The following is a 16,719-nucleotide window of genomic DNA, read 5'->3' on the forward strand; positions in this document are numbered from 1 at the left end:
TTAATAATAATATGGGTACTGGAATACCAAATAATGGTCCCTAGGACTGATGAAGAGACGGGAATGAACTACAAACAAGTACCTGATTATAGATCCAACTATCAAGCCTCTGATTACATCTACCATGCCATATCTGGAACCAGTTAAACAGATTTAGGACTGGACAAGACCACTGTTATATTTTTTACTCTGCGCCATTGTTATGTCGTTACTCTTCCTATAATAATTTACTTCCTTTATGAATTTACCTCTCTACAATAACTACAAGACTTACAAAATTCCCCCCCCGACTCTAATATCTGTATCACTTCTTACATGTTCATTCTATATCTCTAGCCGATTCCTAATTTTACTCACGTGCTTACCCTGACTGTTAAAGGTTATTCCTTGCTAAAAGAAACAAATCCTCTAATTTCCTCCTGGGCCGTCTCCTCTTCAGATATTGACAAATTTATTTTTTAAAGCTGTGCCATCTTAGAATAGAGGGGACTCTTATTCAGGGAGACTTTTCCAGACTTTTGGTGCACATAGGTGAATAAATTTAGTGCTTAAACTCATAAATTAAACGCTTTACTGTGGCTAAGTAAATTCTGGTTTGCAGTTGTAACCTATAACATGTTATACCTTTCTTCCCCCCCCCCCCCCCCCGCTATGGTTCAGATTAATGAGTGGTAGTTGTGATTCATATCACAGGCAAAACTCAGGTATAGAAGAAAAAAACATATTTATTGGAATCTAAAGACATAATATACACTTAGACCAATCTCACTTTTAATTAGTTCAATGACATGCTAAATCAAACTGTATCAAACTGATTAATACTCGAATGCATGAACAATAAATCCTTCTTTTAAGTTAGAGATTAAACACACATAATATACACATTATACACTTCTAACCAATATTCTACCTACTATGTTAGTCTTGCACATTAAACCAGTCACAATCATCTATAATCATTCCAGACAATTTTTCTTATGGACATTAGCCACTGCTAAATAATCACTTAATTAAAGTTCTTAAATACTGTCCATACTCGATTATTACACTACAATGATATTTCCCTTTTACTGACTGGGTAATTATACAACAAAATTTGTACTTTACCATTTCTTGGGGTTGGATCTCCAGGTCCGTCTGAACTGTCCTTCTTTGTTTGAATTACCTCTTGATACTTCCATAAGCCTGCGTCCACGTGGTGGGTCACTATGGTCATCAGATTAAGCTATGCTCTGCACCTGGCGTTTTTCCCTTGTCTATTCTCGATCTGTCTCGGGCCATCCTCATTTCTACTGCCGGTTCATAGTATAAGTCCGTGATATTATTCTGTTGGAATAATATCACAGATGTATAGAAATCCTTTCAGCGAAGGAGTGAAGACAGCACCGTCCGATATCGTACTATCGCCAAGAAACATCATCAGGAACTATGTCCATAGGAGAAGTTGAATCATCATCCAGCAAAATAGGCGAAAAAAAGCCTTGAGGAAGGGGTGCAAACCCTTTTTATTCTCCCTTCGCTCCCCCCCCCTTTTGTAGCACCCTGTTACTAGCTGCGATAGCGTCCTCTTACTTTATGCAATCTTTTCCCACCTGCTACTTTCTTCGTCCGCGGGAATTTTGGCACATCGTGAGATCTCTTGCGGCGTCTTCCGGGAAACGAATGCACGTCGCTTTCCGAGATTGCCAATGCCTCAGGCCCGCCTGTGACCTTTGGACTATTGTTTACATCTAATTCATCCATTCATTGTATACATAATGCATTCATATAATACTAATTTATACACGAAGTTCTTTACATGGTGGTCTTACAATTCTACTAAAAGGAGGTATTTCTATTTACAGTTAGTACTTTATTTCTTCTGCTTGAGTACAAGTTTTTTTCTTTCAGCTGATTTTTCTGACTTGTTAAATCCTGAATGAATTGTTTCTTTAATAAAGTTCTTCATTCAGGATGTAACACCGCTGTGCCCATTTATTACATCTGTAGGGAATTTTACAGTCATATTTTTTTGTGTATGGTGCTGTGTAGACTATGCATCATATGACTACCACACACACACACACGCCTTCCCTGGAGGCCTCAGAAAGTTGGTATTTACTTCCAGATAGTACATCAATTGGTTAACTGAACTCTCAAGCTGAGAGTTAATTAATTAACTACTCATTAATTTTTTGTATTTTTTCATATATCATATATGTTAAATAAATAAATGTGAAATTATGTACATATACACTGCTTGGAAAGAATTCAGCAGACACTATACTATGAGGAACAAACAGCCAGGCCACTCACCTTGATGAGATGTAGGACCTCCTTTTGCTGCAATAACTGCAGCAATCCCACGGAGTCCATGCGGTTAGTCTAGTGGCTTTGCAACCATATGCCTTTGGAAGGAGTGTTCTAGGTTCGATTCCCATCGACGACGTGAGGAGCTCAAGGGTCTTCCTCAGCTATAGCCAAGTTAGCTGGTCTTGGGCATGGACAGTAGGGATTTTTTTTTTTTTGCCAGTTTATCTAGGGTTTTTCATCTTGCAAGCAGGCAAACTGGCCCCGTGAACATACATGGATTACAGTCATGAACCCCTTAGGGGATATAGCAAGGAGTGATGAACCGGCCGCATTAATTTTGTCGTGAATCCCTCATTAGGGGACTCTACCCATTCTAAAGGGATGGATGAGATCAATCATCAAAATCCTACAGAGCATACTTTCCACAAGTATACAATAGAGATCAATGGAAATTTTGGACCATTCTTGCTGTAGGCATGTAATGAGGTCCTGGACTGTTGTGATATGGATGTCGCTTGACCTCAACCTGATGCTTCAGTTCATCTCACAAATGCTGTTCAATAGGGTTGAGATCAGAGCACTGTGAAGGCCAGTCAAGTGTGATGAGATAATTGCATGGTGCAATTACAGTAGCAGCCTTATGACACGATGCATTGTCTTGCTGAAAGAGACAATGGTCAGTTCTGTAGAAACTTCACAAAATAAGAAGCATTGCATTGTCCAGACACTTCTCGGAGTTCAATGTTTGTGACCCACAAACAGGTACAAGGCCAAACCAGGAAAACAAAGGGACCATACCATCACACTGCCACCTCCAATCATAGTTGGGGTTATGCACTCTGTAAGAGATGTCCACAGGGCATCTGCCACACACACCCGTCCATCTGCTCAATAGTGGGTATAGCATGATTCATCGCTCAATAACACAGTTTTCCAAGCTTCCATGTACATGCTCTTTGCACCAATAAAGGCAATGCTGCATGTAGGATCGCGTAATGCGGAACATGCATATTGTGGTCCTACCATGAAAATCCATGATATCAGCCTTGGTTCTGAATGTCGATGCCTGAAACTCCATATTCAACATGCAGGCCGACAAATGGCAGTTTTTACATATTATCCCATGTAGTACCCTACGATTGGTGACCTGGATAGCGCAGGTCACCAATCGTAGGGTACTACATGGGTACTACATCGCCAAACAGAGAGGCCTACAACATGGCATCCTATTACAGCACCTCTTTCAAACTCCATCAGTTCCCTTCTCACAGTTGCACTGACTCAGGATCATCATATTCCTCCAATTTATACTGGCTACAAACATATAACTCTTTACATGGCATGATGCACCTTGTCTATGAGGTGTCTGTTGAATTCTTTCAGCAGTGTATCTATATTATATATATATATATGCTGGAACATAATGTTAGTAATAACTAGTTCATCTTCATCAGATGTCTTTGTATATAAGAGACTGTATGAATGCTTCACATATTTGTGTTAGCTCAGCAATTTTTCTCCTGGAAAAGAAGCTGCAGATTTAGATCATTATCCTATATATCTATCAGCTGCATGCATTTTCAGTCTTCTTTTCTACTTTGTAAAAGGGAAAACTACATGTCCTGAAGAATAAAAAATGTCACCTTCATGAGATACTAGATAATGACTCAGGTTTGACTCGACTAGCTTAATGAATGTTTTACAGTAGTCACACCCAAAACTTTCAATTCACGAATATATCCTATTGACTAGGTCAATGATGTATCTTAAAGTCTTTCCAAGCATAACAATAATCAGATTGGAATAGCTTCTTCTTAGACATGATCGTAAATGACAGCCTGGTTGGCTAAGTGATTGTCATGGATGATCTGCAGTCAGCATGCATTTCAAATCCCACCTTGTGCATGATATTGTGAGTGTCTTTAGGTTGGAGATACCGTCATTATCTGCATACAACTGTGTTGACTCCTTGAAAATGAATTTTGAATACGTTCATCATTTTCTTCTGATCTTTGTGCGTGTGGTGAAATTGAAATGATTGGCATATTTGCTCAATATGCAATGCAGATACATGTAGAAAGTAGGTTAAGATTTGTTTCATCCTATAATGTGCCAATCATTTCAATATAATGGTCATGCCAGAGACAAGTTTTACTGTATATGAACCTTGCTTGAATATATGCTACCTTTAAGTGTATGATTAATAATATTTGCTGAACTTTATAAACTGTTTTTACAAATGACAAAATAAGCATTTTATACAATATCAACAGAAGTAACGTATAAAAATAACAACCATACAATTTAAATTAATAACATTTTTCTTTAGAGTTCAGCAAGGACTTTAAAAAAATTTTAAGAGTTGAAAGTTTTAAAATCTAGGTTTGAATTTCATCAAGGTTATGATGAATTTTTTTGCTGAGCTTTTCACCTGTGCATGTCAAAAACCACACACCCACAAATACAGATATATTATTTTTTTAAACAGAACTACCTTGTAACAGTCATTTGCAATAAGTTGCAGTAGGCTAAATGACTCTGCAGAGGTCTCCATTTTCAAGTACAGTTCCCAAGCTAAACGAGCTTTCTTATTCATTATGTCTGTAAATAAAGAAATTTATTATAAGACCTTTTAGTCAAAACATTTTCTTCCTAAATATTTTTACTATTCTCAAGGAAATAAAACTCACATTTCATATTATAAAAAGAAGGATATATTCCTGGGGATTTCATTTTCATAATACCCAAAACGGGGGGGGGGGGGGGGAACTCAATACTCAACATAAATAAATGCAGGCCTGGTTGGCCGAGTGGTTAACGTATACACTCTCCAGCCAAAAAGCTGGAGAGTTTATATGCTATTGATGAGAGATTAATATATTCCATGATGATGGAGCGAATTAATATTTAGGCATCAGTGAGTGTGTGCATATGTGTGAATTTTCTGTAAATAAAATGACAATTTTATTTACAATTGGCTCTTTTGTAGTGTCAGAAGATGTGAGGTCGGAAGTAGTTGAAGGTGGGGCATCTATGAGAGAGGAGACTTGTACAAGATTGTAGTCAGAGTTGATGAGAGGAGAGGTGACCTCTATAGTGTGTATCTGGAAAGACAACTGATCAAAAAGAGATCCAGAGTATTTGAATAGTGAAGAGGATTATCAAGAATTTCAGTAGGTAGATGTACGATTCATGTGAGGTCATTACTTATTATACATAAATATATATAGCAAAGATTTCTGCTTCTCATCCAGATTGGTCAGTGATGTTAGTATAGGGGAGTGAATTGGAATTGTGGATGTTGAAGTTGGCCAGGAAGATGACCTTACTATTTGGATAGCTGGATTTCAGATAGTTTCATGGAAAAAAATGCAAAGAGGTCCTGAGTAGTTATCAGTGTTTGAAGACTGGTAAATGCAACAAATGAATGTTACTAAATGGGGAAAGGAAACCTTGAGCCAGAGAAGGTCAAAAGCAGGGGATTCTAAATTAGGTATTCTCTGGAAGGCTACGTCAGAATTTACAAAGGCACAGGTGCCACGATTTTGACAAAAATAATCATGAAGTAGTCATTTTGGTTTTTTCTGTCAGTAATAAGATATCTTGTATGAAAGACTGCAAGTTATATTGAACATCATTTATGTTTGTGTTAATGCCATGAATGTTAGTAAAGTGGATGTGAAAGTGAGTTTTTGGCTTAGTTTTCTGGCTAGATTCTGGCTTGGGTTGTATATTGTGACAGGTTGTGATGTGACTTTTTTGATGGAATTAGTTTATGAGGTAGATTCCCTTTTGTTATAGTGTCACTGTCATTGTATGTAAGAGTCTTCATAAGTATTCATAATCATGATTAGATGGAAGAATACAGTGGGGGACACAGTGAGAGAAGACAGACTCTTGGACATGATATCCACACAGGGAGAAACCAGTCTCCATACCATGATGTGGCATCGATTGAAGTGATAAGTAATTAGTTTTGAGCAGGATAAAATTGAATTTCTTATTGAAAAGAAGAGTGTGTAAGAAAGTTTTAAAATGAATCATAGTTAAGCAACTTTTAGAGGTGAACTGTACGCTCAAATATACAAATATTATTCCAGAAAAAATAAAACGGTTTAAAAACAAGAACCAAATCCTGATTGATTCAGTCAGAGAAGCATGTGGTGAGTTTGTTTGTTTGTTTGTTAGGATAGAAAAATCAGAACTCCATGATGGACTCAGGAGTCGAGGAAAAGAAGAAAGTGTATTGAAAGTTTCCTGGCAAGTGAATCAACTTGTGCTGTTAAAGAATGCAGATAAAATGTAAGAAAGTGAAGCACTGTGTAAAACTGGCTAAACAAAAGTCATGGGAAGAATTTGGTAAGAACATAGAAAAATATCAGGAAAGTGGCAAAATATTCTGTAAGCATTAAAAAATCTTAGAAATGGAGGAAACAGTACCTGCAAAAGAAATCAGAGATCATAAAGATGACATGAAAACTGAAGATAAAGATATTCTAGATGTATACAATAATTACTTTGAAAGATTGCTCAAATGAAACAAGCAGTGACAGAATGATGACAGTAATCACACAACAGGAATGCAATCACCTGGTGAACCAGGCCTTAAGCTGGCCTGGTTGGCCAAGTGATTAGCTTATTGACTATCTGACCTGACAAGCTGTGGATTTGGATCCTGCCATTGGTATGGAGGTTTATTATTGTCTTTAGGTGGAAGATGAGCTTCACCACCCAGCTTATTGGAGATCTGAAGTTCCTTGAAAATATTCCAAAGTTGGTCTCTGGAGCAGGGTTTCTAGACTATATAAAAATAGATGAAAAAATACAATATATATATATATATATACACACTATAGGTTTGCTAATTACCTGTCATGGCAGGGAGCAATATAAAAAAAATCAGCAATACATATCAATACTTGGACTATAAAAAACAATCAAAAATCTGAAATGTGAAAAGGCAACTTAGGTAGTTGATATTCAGTCACAAATGCTCAAATATGGAAATATAAAAGTTTTATAGTGGCTACACTGCATAATTCAGAAGCCTTTGTCAGAGAGTTGAATTTTAGATGATTGGAGTAGAGTTTTCTTACTATACATCTATAAAAAGGAATGTGAGAATTACACAGAAATTTGTTGCTGAGTGTCAGTGCCGTAATGAGGGTATGAAGCGCCTGTGGCAAGTGTCTAACTTGCACCCCCCCAAACCCAAAAATGACAAAAATTTAAGTGTAACAAATAAATTTTACTAAATGCAATATGTTAAATACTTGCTATTAACCTCATCAAAATGAGTTGCCTGTAAATCCAATTATGTATTTGTATAAATAAATAATCTATTAAATAAGAACAAATTTTTATTCATATTCAGTGACAAATAAATTAAAGAAATACACGAAATAGGTATAATATAAAATAATATAATAAAAACATAAATAAGTTCAGCATATTTTATAAAGAAATTTTTCTAGCTTTTTCATTTGCAAACACATCTATTATATCGTCATAATTTAATGTCTTTGCAATATCTTTTTCAATTGATATTATAGACATGTTTGTCAATTGCTCTTGTCCAATAGAAGAACGAAGGTACGATTTTACAATTTTCAATTTGTTAAACGAACGTTCGCAGGAAGCTGTTGTTACAGGCATTGTTATGAAAATCCTTAATGCTATGTCTAGATTTGGATACGTGTTTTGTAATGAGAGTTTGTAATTTTGTTGCAAGAATTGAAACGCGTCCATATCGCCTAAATTTTCAAAAACTTCCATGGCTTGATATTTGAAACTCAGTTTCACATACAAATTCTGGAGCATCTAAGTTGCTATTATATTTCAATGCCAGGTCTGCTGCACATTGTTTGAGATCATCTAGCTGCATAATTTTAAAGCGTGTCCATTTAAAAAACTGAAGTCGTTTGTGACCTCTTGTAAAGCAGTAAATCTATCATTGAGTTGTATGAGTATTAGATCTAAAACTTCACACATTTCTTTTTTTTAGTAATGCAGTTTCATTCATGGCAAACGAATCATCAGTAGCTTTCTCACCAGGCATATTTTTTATTTTGTGCCATCTCTTTTCTGGAATGCAAGTTTCAATATTTATTGGTTCGGCTAAACTTTTTGCCGAATTGTGAAGAGAATCGAAAAAATCATTTTGGTACTGTTGAATTTCATTTTTTAGAGCTTTTATCATTTTCACAGCATTTTCGACTGTGGTTTTTTTTCTTGTAAAAGTAAATTTACTTTATTTATATTTCCTAATATTGCAAGTTCTTAACTGGATCTATGACTTTCTAAGAAATAGAACAATTCGAGTTAGAATAAATAATACATTTTCCAAGAAAGTGAAAATAAGACAGGAACTCCCTCAAGGTAGCATTTTGAGCCCACTCCTTTTTTTCCATCTACTTGAATGACTTAGATAAAAATATAAATAAAAAAGATACAAAGATAGCTATGTTTGCTGATGATTTGGTCCTATTCTCAGCTCACAACAACCTAAAAACAGCAGGTCACTTAAACAAAGCCATTGAAAGTTTAGCTACATACTGTGAAAACCAAAAAATCAAAATTAACCCTACTAAATCAGAAATCTGTGTTTTTACTATTAACAACCACCTCAGAAAGTGGAGACCAAAGATTAAGCTAAACAGTCAACTAATAACATTTAATGAAAACTCCAAATACCTTGGAGTTACTCTGGATCCATCGCTAAGCTTCGATAAACATATCAACAATGTTGCAGCCAGAGCAAAAAGAAGACTAAATATCATGAAAAGTATCTAGGTAAAGAGTGGGGAGTGGATGCTAAAATCTTAAAAGTCACATATACCTCTATTATCCGTCCCATAATGGAATATGCTTCACCAATCTGGATGCAAACATCACAAACCAGTTTTGACAAGCTTATAAAAATTCAAAAAAAATGCAGCTAAAATCATATGTGGACTAAGGAATACAAATCCTGGAAAAATAGCAGAATTCAAATCCAACCTTGTTCCTTTAAAAATTAGGTGGCAAGAAAATCTTACCAGATTTGTAGAAAAAAGAGCCAACCTTGCACACATCATAGAACAAGTGAACTTTTTAAAAACAGGAAACCAACAAACAGAATAAAGAAAAAATCAGCAATGCATGAAATCATAGAAAATAAAATTTCCTTGGATTGTCCAAATAATATAGCGGACTACCCAGCATTTCCTCCAAATCAAGACAGGAAAAATATAGTTATCAACTATGAAATAGGTAAACATGAGAAAAAAAGCCTAGAAAACCCTGAAATCTTGAGATCATTAGCCCTGTCAAAAATAATGGAATATGGACCTGACTCAATAAAGATCTACACAGATGGCTCCAAAAATAAAATCCAAATGGCAATTCTGGGAGTGGCGTACTGATCTATGGCTCTCATAATATAGAACAAAAAACAACTAACAGTTTTGGATGCAACTCATACCATGCAGAATTAATAGCCATTAACACAGCACTGCAATATTTGGACAAACAAAACTCGGAGGAGTTTATATTTTTCACAGATTCCTTAGCTGCCCTTCAAGCTATTAAGAACTGCTACACTAGCCATCAAGAAATACTTAGAGACATAGCAAAAAATATAAACAAACTACATAAGGATTTCAAAATAATCTTCCAATGGATCCCATCCCATGTGGGATTAAAGCGAAACAAAACTGCAGATGAAGTAGCAAAAACGGGTGCAACATCAAATGATACCACAGATTTTGATCTTTTTAAAATCACCCAAAAAGAAAACATAAAAAGAACAATTCTTCAGGACATGACTCACCACTGGTACTCAGCAGAAAATCCAGGAGCTACCATCAACTCCAAGTTTAATCGCAGTGCCACTACCATGATCTCTCACCTCAAGACTGGCCACACAAGACCAATCAAGTTTAGCAATGGCATAAAAATCTTCCCCACCTGCAAAATTTGTAACATCGAGGAAGCATCACCAATGCGTTTGCTAAACTCTATGAATATTTCCAAATGTGAACTCTATGACAACCCAGAAAAGGTGCTGTATAAAATACATGAACTTGACCACTATGATCTAGTGTAATAATACCATGGGGAAAAAAAAAAAAAAAAAAAAACATATTAAAATATCCTTATCAAAATAATAATAATGAATAAATAAAAATATATTTCATTGTAAATTTGTGTTTTATTTGAATTTAGATGTACATTTAAACAAAAAAAATATGATTTATTTTTAATAGAACAAAATTTATAAAGATACTATACCTTTTTACTTAATATAAATAATTTATCATCAATGAGAGGAGTGAAATTGCTTATTTCTATATCTGCTATATTGCTCTGCTCTCTTTTGTGCGTTTTATAAATTCAGTCTTTAACCAATGATCTATACTTAAGAATTTGAAAGCTAAAAAAATTACCGTATTTACTTGAATATAACTCGCACTTTTTTCCCAAAATTAAAGCTAAAAAATCGTGGTGCGAGATATATGCGGGGATTTTCAGAAATTAAAGTTTTCAGAAGAAAAAAAAACAACTGGAAATGGGTATGACTTACCAAGAAGCTTCTATTCTCCATCACTTCTGTCCTCAAGAGTGGTTTCCTTGTCTGCAATAAAAGTTATCTACCCAAATAGAGTCATCTTCTTTCCCATTATATCAAGCAAAAATTACCAGTAATTTAAGACTTGAGATACGTAATGAACAATCCTTGACAAATTACTAATGAGAAGTGAAAGATGTGCACGATTGTAGGCCAGTAGAGAAAGAGCAACTATTAAAGAAGTGCATATGATTGGTGCAGTATTAACAAAAGCTCACATGACCCAAACAAAACAAACTGACAATTGAATTGAAATGCTAATTCTTTTAAACTGATTTCCATAATATCTGAAATGCATTGACTATATATTTCATGATGGTGTAGTGTCAAGCAAAACCATATGTTGCACCTGCAACATGTGGTTTGCTTGAGTGTATATAGCAGTTTCTGTTGGAGGGGAGATGTGATTCATTGGTTAGTGTTTATATTACCAGTTGTCTGTAATTCCATTATTTGTTAAGAAATATATTACACAGTCTGCAAATGTCTGTGAATCCGTGTTTCTGCAGTATAGTTGCTGTTGTTTACTGCAGGGAGTTATCGGCTCCAACGTGAAAAGCCGGGGCAATAGTGACTCGCAATTTGAGTAAGAGAATTCATGCATAATATAATTTAATATATAGACTATAAAAGTTTATGAAATTCACATCATATGATACTTTTTAGGTTGTTTCCTAAAGCGTCTAATAAGTGGGTTCTAAAATGTTCAGTTTTAGTATGTATGACTATAATTTATTTATTAATAAAATATAATAAGCACATATTTAACTGTCAATGGAAAATGTCACTTTTTTATTTGATAAAATAAATGCTGTATTTTTGTAAAATATCCTTGTTGCCGTAATACTGCTGAACGAGTGCCCTTATTAAGCAGCACCGTGAGGCAGGCTGTCTCTATGCTACAACCTGTCGACGGTACTGATTACAACACAGCAACAACACAACTGATCTTATGAATGACAACAAGACTAATAATAATTACATGATTTTGGAAATTCTCTAATCTACAAAAAGTAAAGCGAATGGAAATATTGAGGTGGGAAGATTGTGATTTTCATTGGATCCTGGGTTTGATGAGTGTAAATAAGGGCTGGCGAATAATTTTTGTGGGTGGGTCATGAAATGAGGGATTCAGGTAGATGGAATGATATCAAAGGAGGTCATAAAGGGATTAAAATTATAATATGGAAGGTAATAAACTTAGGATGGGCAGACACATTAGGAGGATAACAGAAGAATGTATTAGATTATCTATGCAAATATTTAGGATTAGACGGGAATTTGGAGATGCAAAAGTACATTCATTAATAGTTAATGGTGCGACGGAACAATTTATTTGAGTCAAAAACGAGAACAATTGCAAAGAAATGCTATGTTCAAGTTGCGATATTAGGCGCTGTTGTTGCCATCTAACTCGAGACAAATTGGAACTCACCGGTGTTATCAAATGTAGCAGAATTCCGCTGTGTTGCAGAATTTGTATGTCTAAAGCGGTGTATTGCTGAAATTTAAAAATACAATATAAAATAGCAGACTTTTATATGTATTTATTTATTTTTCACGTTTTGCACCCCCAAACCTAGTTGCACCCATGGCGGGTGCCTCTTTCACCACGCCCTCGTTACGGCACTGCTGAGTGTTCCTGATAAGAGGAAAGTCTAAGAAAGATTATGGAAGGAAATCTTGGAGAAAGACAAATTGTATTCAGGTCAAACAGGTGTTTTCAGGATCAGATTTTCATTTCAAGACAAACAGTTGAGAAATGTAGATCTGGAAAATGCCAAGAGAAAAGCTGTTCAAAAGGATGCAGTTATATGGTGTAAATGGGATTTTATATCAAGCAATACTATTTGATTTGTAAGTCAGCAGTTAGAATTGAAGGAAATACTGGAGGAAGAGTGATGTTAAATCAACAAGCGTGTACGTTATCTTTACTTTTATTTATTATGTATATGGATCACATGATGAAGGAAAGCAGTATTAAATCTGATATCAACATTGGAGATATTATTTTCAGCTCTACTTTATACAGATAATGTTATAATTCTAAATAAATCCAGTAAAACTTGGTAGGATTCCCTGACTAAACTGAATTAACTGCTGTAATAAATCTGATATGAAAATCAGCAATGCAAAGACAATTAAAATAGGCAGAAACAGTGAAAACATTAACTTCATCCTAAATGAAGAACCTATAAAACATTTAAACATTTTAGGTATTTAGGCACAATTTTTAGTGAAGATGGTAAATTAAATATGGGAATAGAGAACAGAATCAACAAAGCTGGTATGGTAGGAAATCAAATGAATAAATTTATATGGAACAAGAAATTAGTCAAAACACTAAATTAGCTGTATACAAGACAGTGTTCAAACCAATTTTAACTTATGGATCTGAGAGCTGGGTTATAAAAACTTCACCAAAGACCAGAAACCACAGATATGAGAAAGATTAGGGCCGTGAACAGATGGCAACAATGGCAATATCATATTAAAAACAAGGATATTAGGAAAGAACTTGACATTGTCAGCATCCAGGAATGCGTTAACAGAGCTAATCTCAGGTGGTATGGTCACTTTAACAGAATGGGAGAGGAAAGATTAGCAAAACAAGTGTTCTCTGCCAGGTTGGCAGGAAAAAGACCCAGAGGAAGACCAAGATATAGGTGAATTGATACTGTAAAAAGTGCCTTAGAAGAGAGAAATATAAGATCTGATAATGCTGGAGTCTTGACAGGTAACAGATTGATTTGGAGGAAAATTGTAGATAAGTTAGTGGTGATATAGTTTATCATGTAGTACTATCATATCCTGTAAACCCTTTGAGGGTACATGTCAGGAATTTTATGATCACAATAAAAGTATAAAAATAATATAAAAATATAATATGAAAAAATATTAGATCAATCTGATCTAATATTTGATAGGAAACTAGTCATAAAGTATTTGTGTTGAACTAGTAGGTTCTGGTAAATCCCCTTGCCACACCAGAAAATTATGATGATTCTCAATCTTATACATGAAATTAACCTCTAATCAATGAAGCAAACAAAAACCTGCCCTACAAAAAGTTTATGGAAAGCGATGTTTCATGGTTATTTGATCTGTAAACAAGTATATTGATATTACTTTGCAGAAACATCAGCTTTGGAACAAATGTTTACTGAACATTAGGGAAACAACTACTTCAGATCAACAGAAAATCATGATAGGGCAAGGCACTTTAAATGAAGCTTTCATGGCTCTAAATACATTTTAATTTTCTGAATTTATTAACATTATTTTTGTACTCAGGTAAATAATGTTTTAAGCAAAAGTAGAAAGCTCTATTGATAAACTTGAAGTTTTTATCATTATTATCGTCTTCCTATCCAGGTTCTAGGTCATGTGGCTTGTTCTGGACTCAGTCCATCTTCTTGGTTGTCCCCTATTCCTTGTTCCTCTAGGATATATTACGATATTTTTTGATAATCCTCTCTGCTTTCTTGCTATATGGTCTAGCCAGTTTTTCCTATATTTAATAATTGAGTCATTGAGTAGAGGAGTTTTATGGTCAACTTAATGCAACAATCACTGGAGTGAATAGAAAAGACCTTTTAATTGTACAGGGCAATTCGAATGCCAAAACTGGAACAGACATCGGCAAGGATTTTCTCCCATTTGTCGGATCGTATGGGGAGACAAACGAAAGCGGTTTTGAATTGATCAATTTTGCCTTACAAAATGAACTCACCATTACTAACACTCTATTTTCCCATAAACCTTCCAGAAGATGGACATGGACTTACCCTGATGGAAAAACACACAACCAAATCGACTTATCCTTGTAAGCACAAAATTTAAAAACTCCATCAACTTCACAAGAACCAGATCATTTCCTGGGACTGACATTGGCAGCGACCACAATATGGTCATCACAAATGAGAATATGAAAATGAAGGAGATATTACCTACAAAATCAACTCGTAAAAGATAAAATATAAAAAATTAAAAGATCCCCAAATAAATACACTATATAAATACAAATTAAAACAAATTTTTGACACAAGCTTCAATAAATATAATAATATCAAATCTAAAACCAAATACTTCTCACAAAAGATAACTGAGACAGCTGAAGAAATTCTTGGATACAAAAGGAAAATCAATAAACCACGGATAACTAAAAATATTTTGGACCTATCCGACGAAAGAAGATATTTGAAATCTCATTAATAGCGGTGATAATAGAAAACAGTATAAAAATATTACTAAAATTATTAAAAAAGAAATCAAACATGCTAGAAACTTATGGATACTAGATGAATCTAGATGGGGTAAGACAGGGATGCATCTTGTCCCCTCTTCATTTTACTTGTTTTCTAACGATATTGATTTTCTGGCAGAAAGTGAAGAATTACAAGAGAAAACCAGCTGTGTTTTTGGAACATTAAAAAAATATGAATTATACATAAACCTACAAAAAACAATGATAACCTCAAAATCAGACACTGAATTCTTAAAGATACAAATTAGCAATAAACAAATTGAGAATGTAAGCAAGTTCACTTATCTAGGAAGCACATTGAGTCAAGATGGTCGCTCAAAAACCAATATTAAATACCGAATTGCTAAGGCAACCGTGGCCTTACAGAAGTTAAAACCATTAGGGGGAGATAACAGAATAGCAATCACAACCAGACTAAGACTAATTGACACCTTGGTGAATTCTATCCTCTTGTAATTAGTTGTGAGGCCTGGACTTTATTGAAGGAAGATGAGAGGAGACTCCTGTCTTTTGAAATAAAAACTTACAGAAGACGTTTGAGAATTCCCTATACCACTCACAAAACCAATGAAAATGTCCAAAAACTGATTGATTCAACAGACAGGAAAAAAAGGGAAAATATTCTGGCAGTCATCAGAAGAAGACAGATGAATTGGTTCAGACATGTGGAGAGGGCTAATGGCATTCCAAAGCAAGCACTAGAAGGAATCATTCCGGGATCAAGGGTTAGGGGCCGACCTCGATTAAAATGGACTGATAACATCAAAAAATGGACAAATTCCTCACATTCTCAACTGACATCAAGAACAAGAGACAGATGATTGGAGGAGGTTAACAAAGAATATCACCTACTAGCCATGAGTGACCCAACGGTCCGTTTAGGACTACGGGAGAGAAGAGATCATTGAGTCTATTATAGGAGTGATTTTGAGATTTTTAATTATTTCACTATTTCTTTTTTTTTTTTATCTAATAGAGTGAGGTTTTATGTTTTCTTAAGGAATTTCATTTCTGCTTCCTGAATTCTCTGTATATCTCTTTCTCCAAAGGTCCAGATCTCACTTCCATATAATAGTATAGGCTTGGCTATTGTTTTGTAGACTCTGAGTCTTGTATGTTTCTGTACATAGTTAGGTTTAAAGGTTCTGTTAAATACTTCAGTGATTTTTATAAAGTTTGTCATCTTAAAATCAATATCTATTTCATTTATGTAAGATAGTTTACAGCCTAGGTATTTGAAATTATTAACTTACTCAATTATTTTATTATTTATTCTTATTTTACTTCTGACAAAGGTTATTTCCATAAAAAGCCATGACTTTAGTTTTCTCTGTTGATATTTCTAGGCCATTTTGTTGTATAATATTATTTAAATTATATATTAATTTCTGCAGTTCATCTTTTCATCTTCAGTCTTTCCAAAGATGATCTGATCATCAGAAAAGAGTAGTGTGTCTATTTTTGTATGTCAATTGATTTGGAAGCCACATGTATTTACTTCTCTCCATTTTTTGATAATATTGTCCATATATATATGTATATATATTATATA

General features: G+C 34.6%; 1 protein-coding gene across 1 annotated transcript in view; it reads right to left on the minus strand.

Moving 5' to 3' along the window:
• Positions 1 to 16,719, minus strand: part of Ttc26 (tetratricopeptide repeat domain 26) — a 337,099-nt gene that overhangs the window by 43,185 nt on the left and 277,195 nt on the right. Inside the window, exon 15 of the mRNA XM_090415574.1 lies at positions 4,787 to 4,893. Within this exon, the coding sequence (XP_090271700.1) occupies positions 4,787 to 4,893 (107 nt within the window). The remainder of the gene's footprint in view (positions 1 to 4,786; positions 4,894 to 16,719) is intronic.

Source organism: Typopeltis vanoorti, chromosome 3, assembly GCF_054136105.1.
Source record: "Typopeltis vanoorti isolate ZY-2024b chromosome 3, IOZ_Tvanoo_1.0, whole genome shotgun sequence".
Classification (NCBI taxonomy): domain Eukaryota; kingdom Metazoa; phylum Arthropoda; class Arachnida; order Uropygi; family Thelyphonidae; genus Typopeltis; species Typopeltis vanoorti.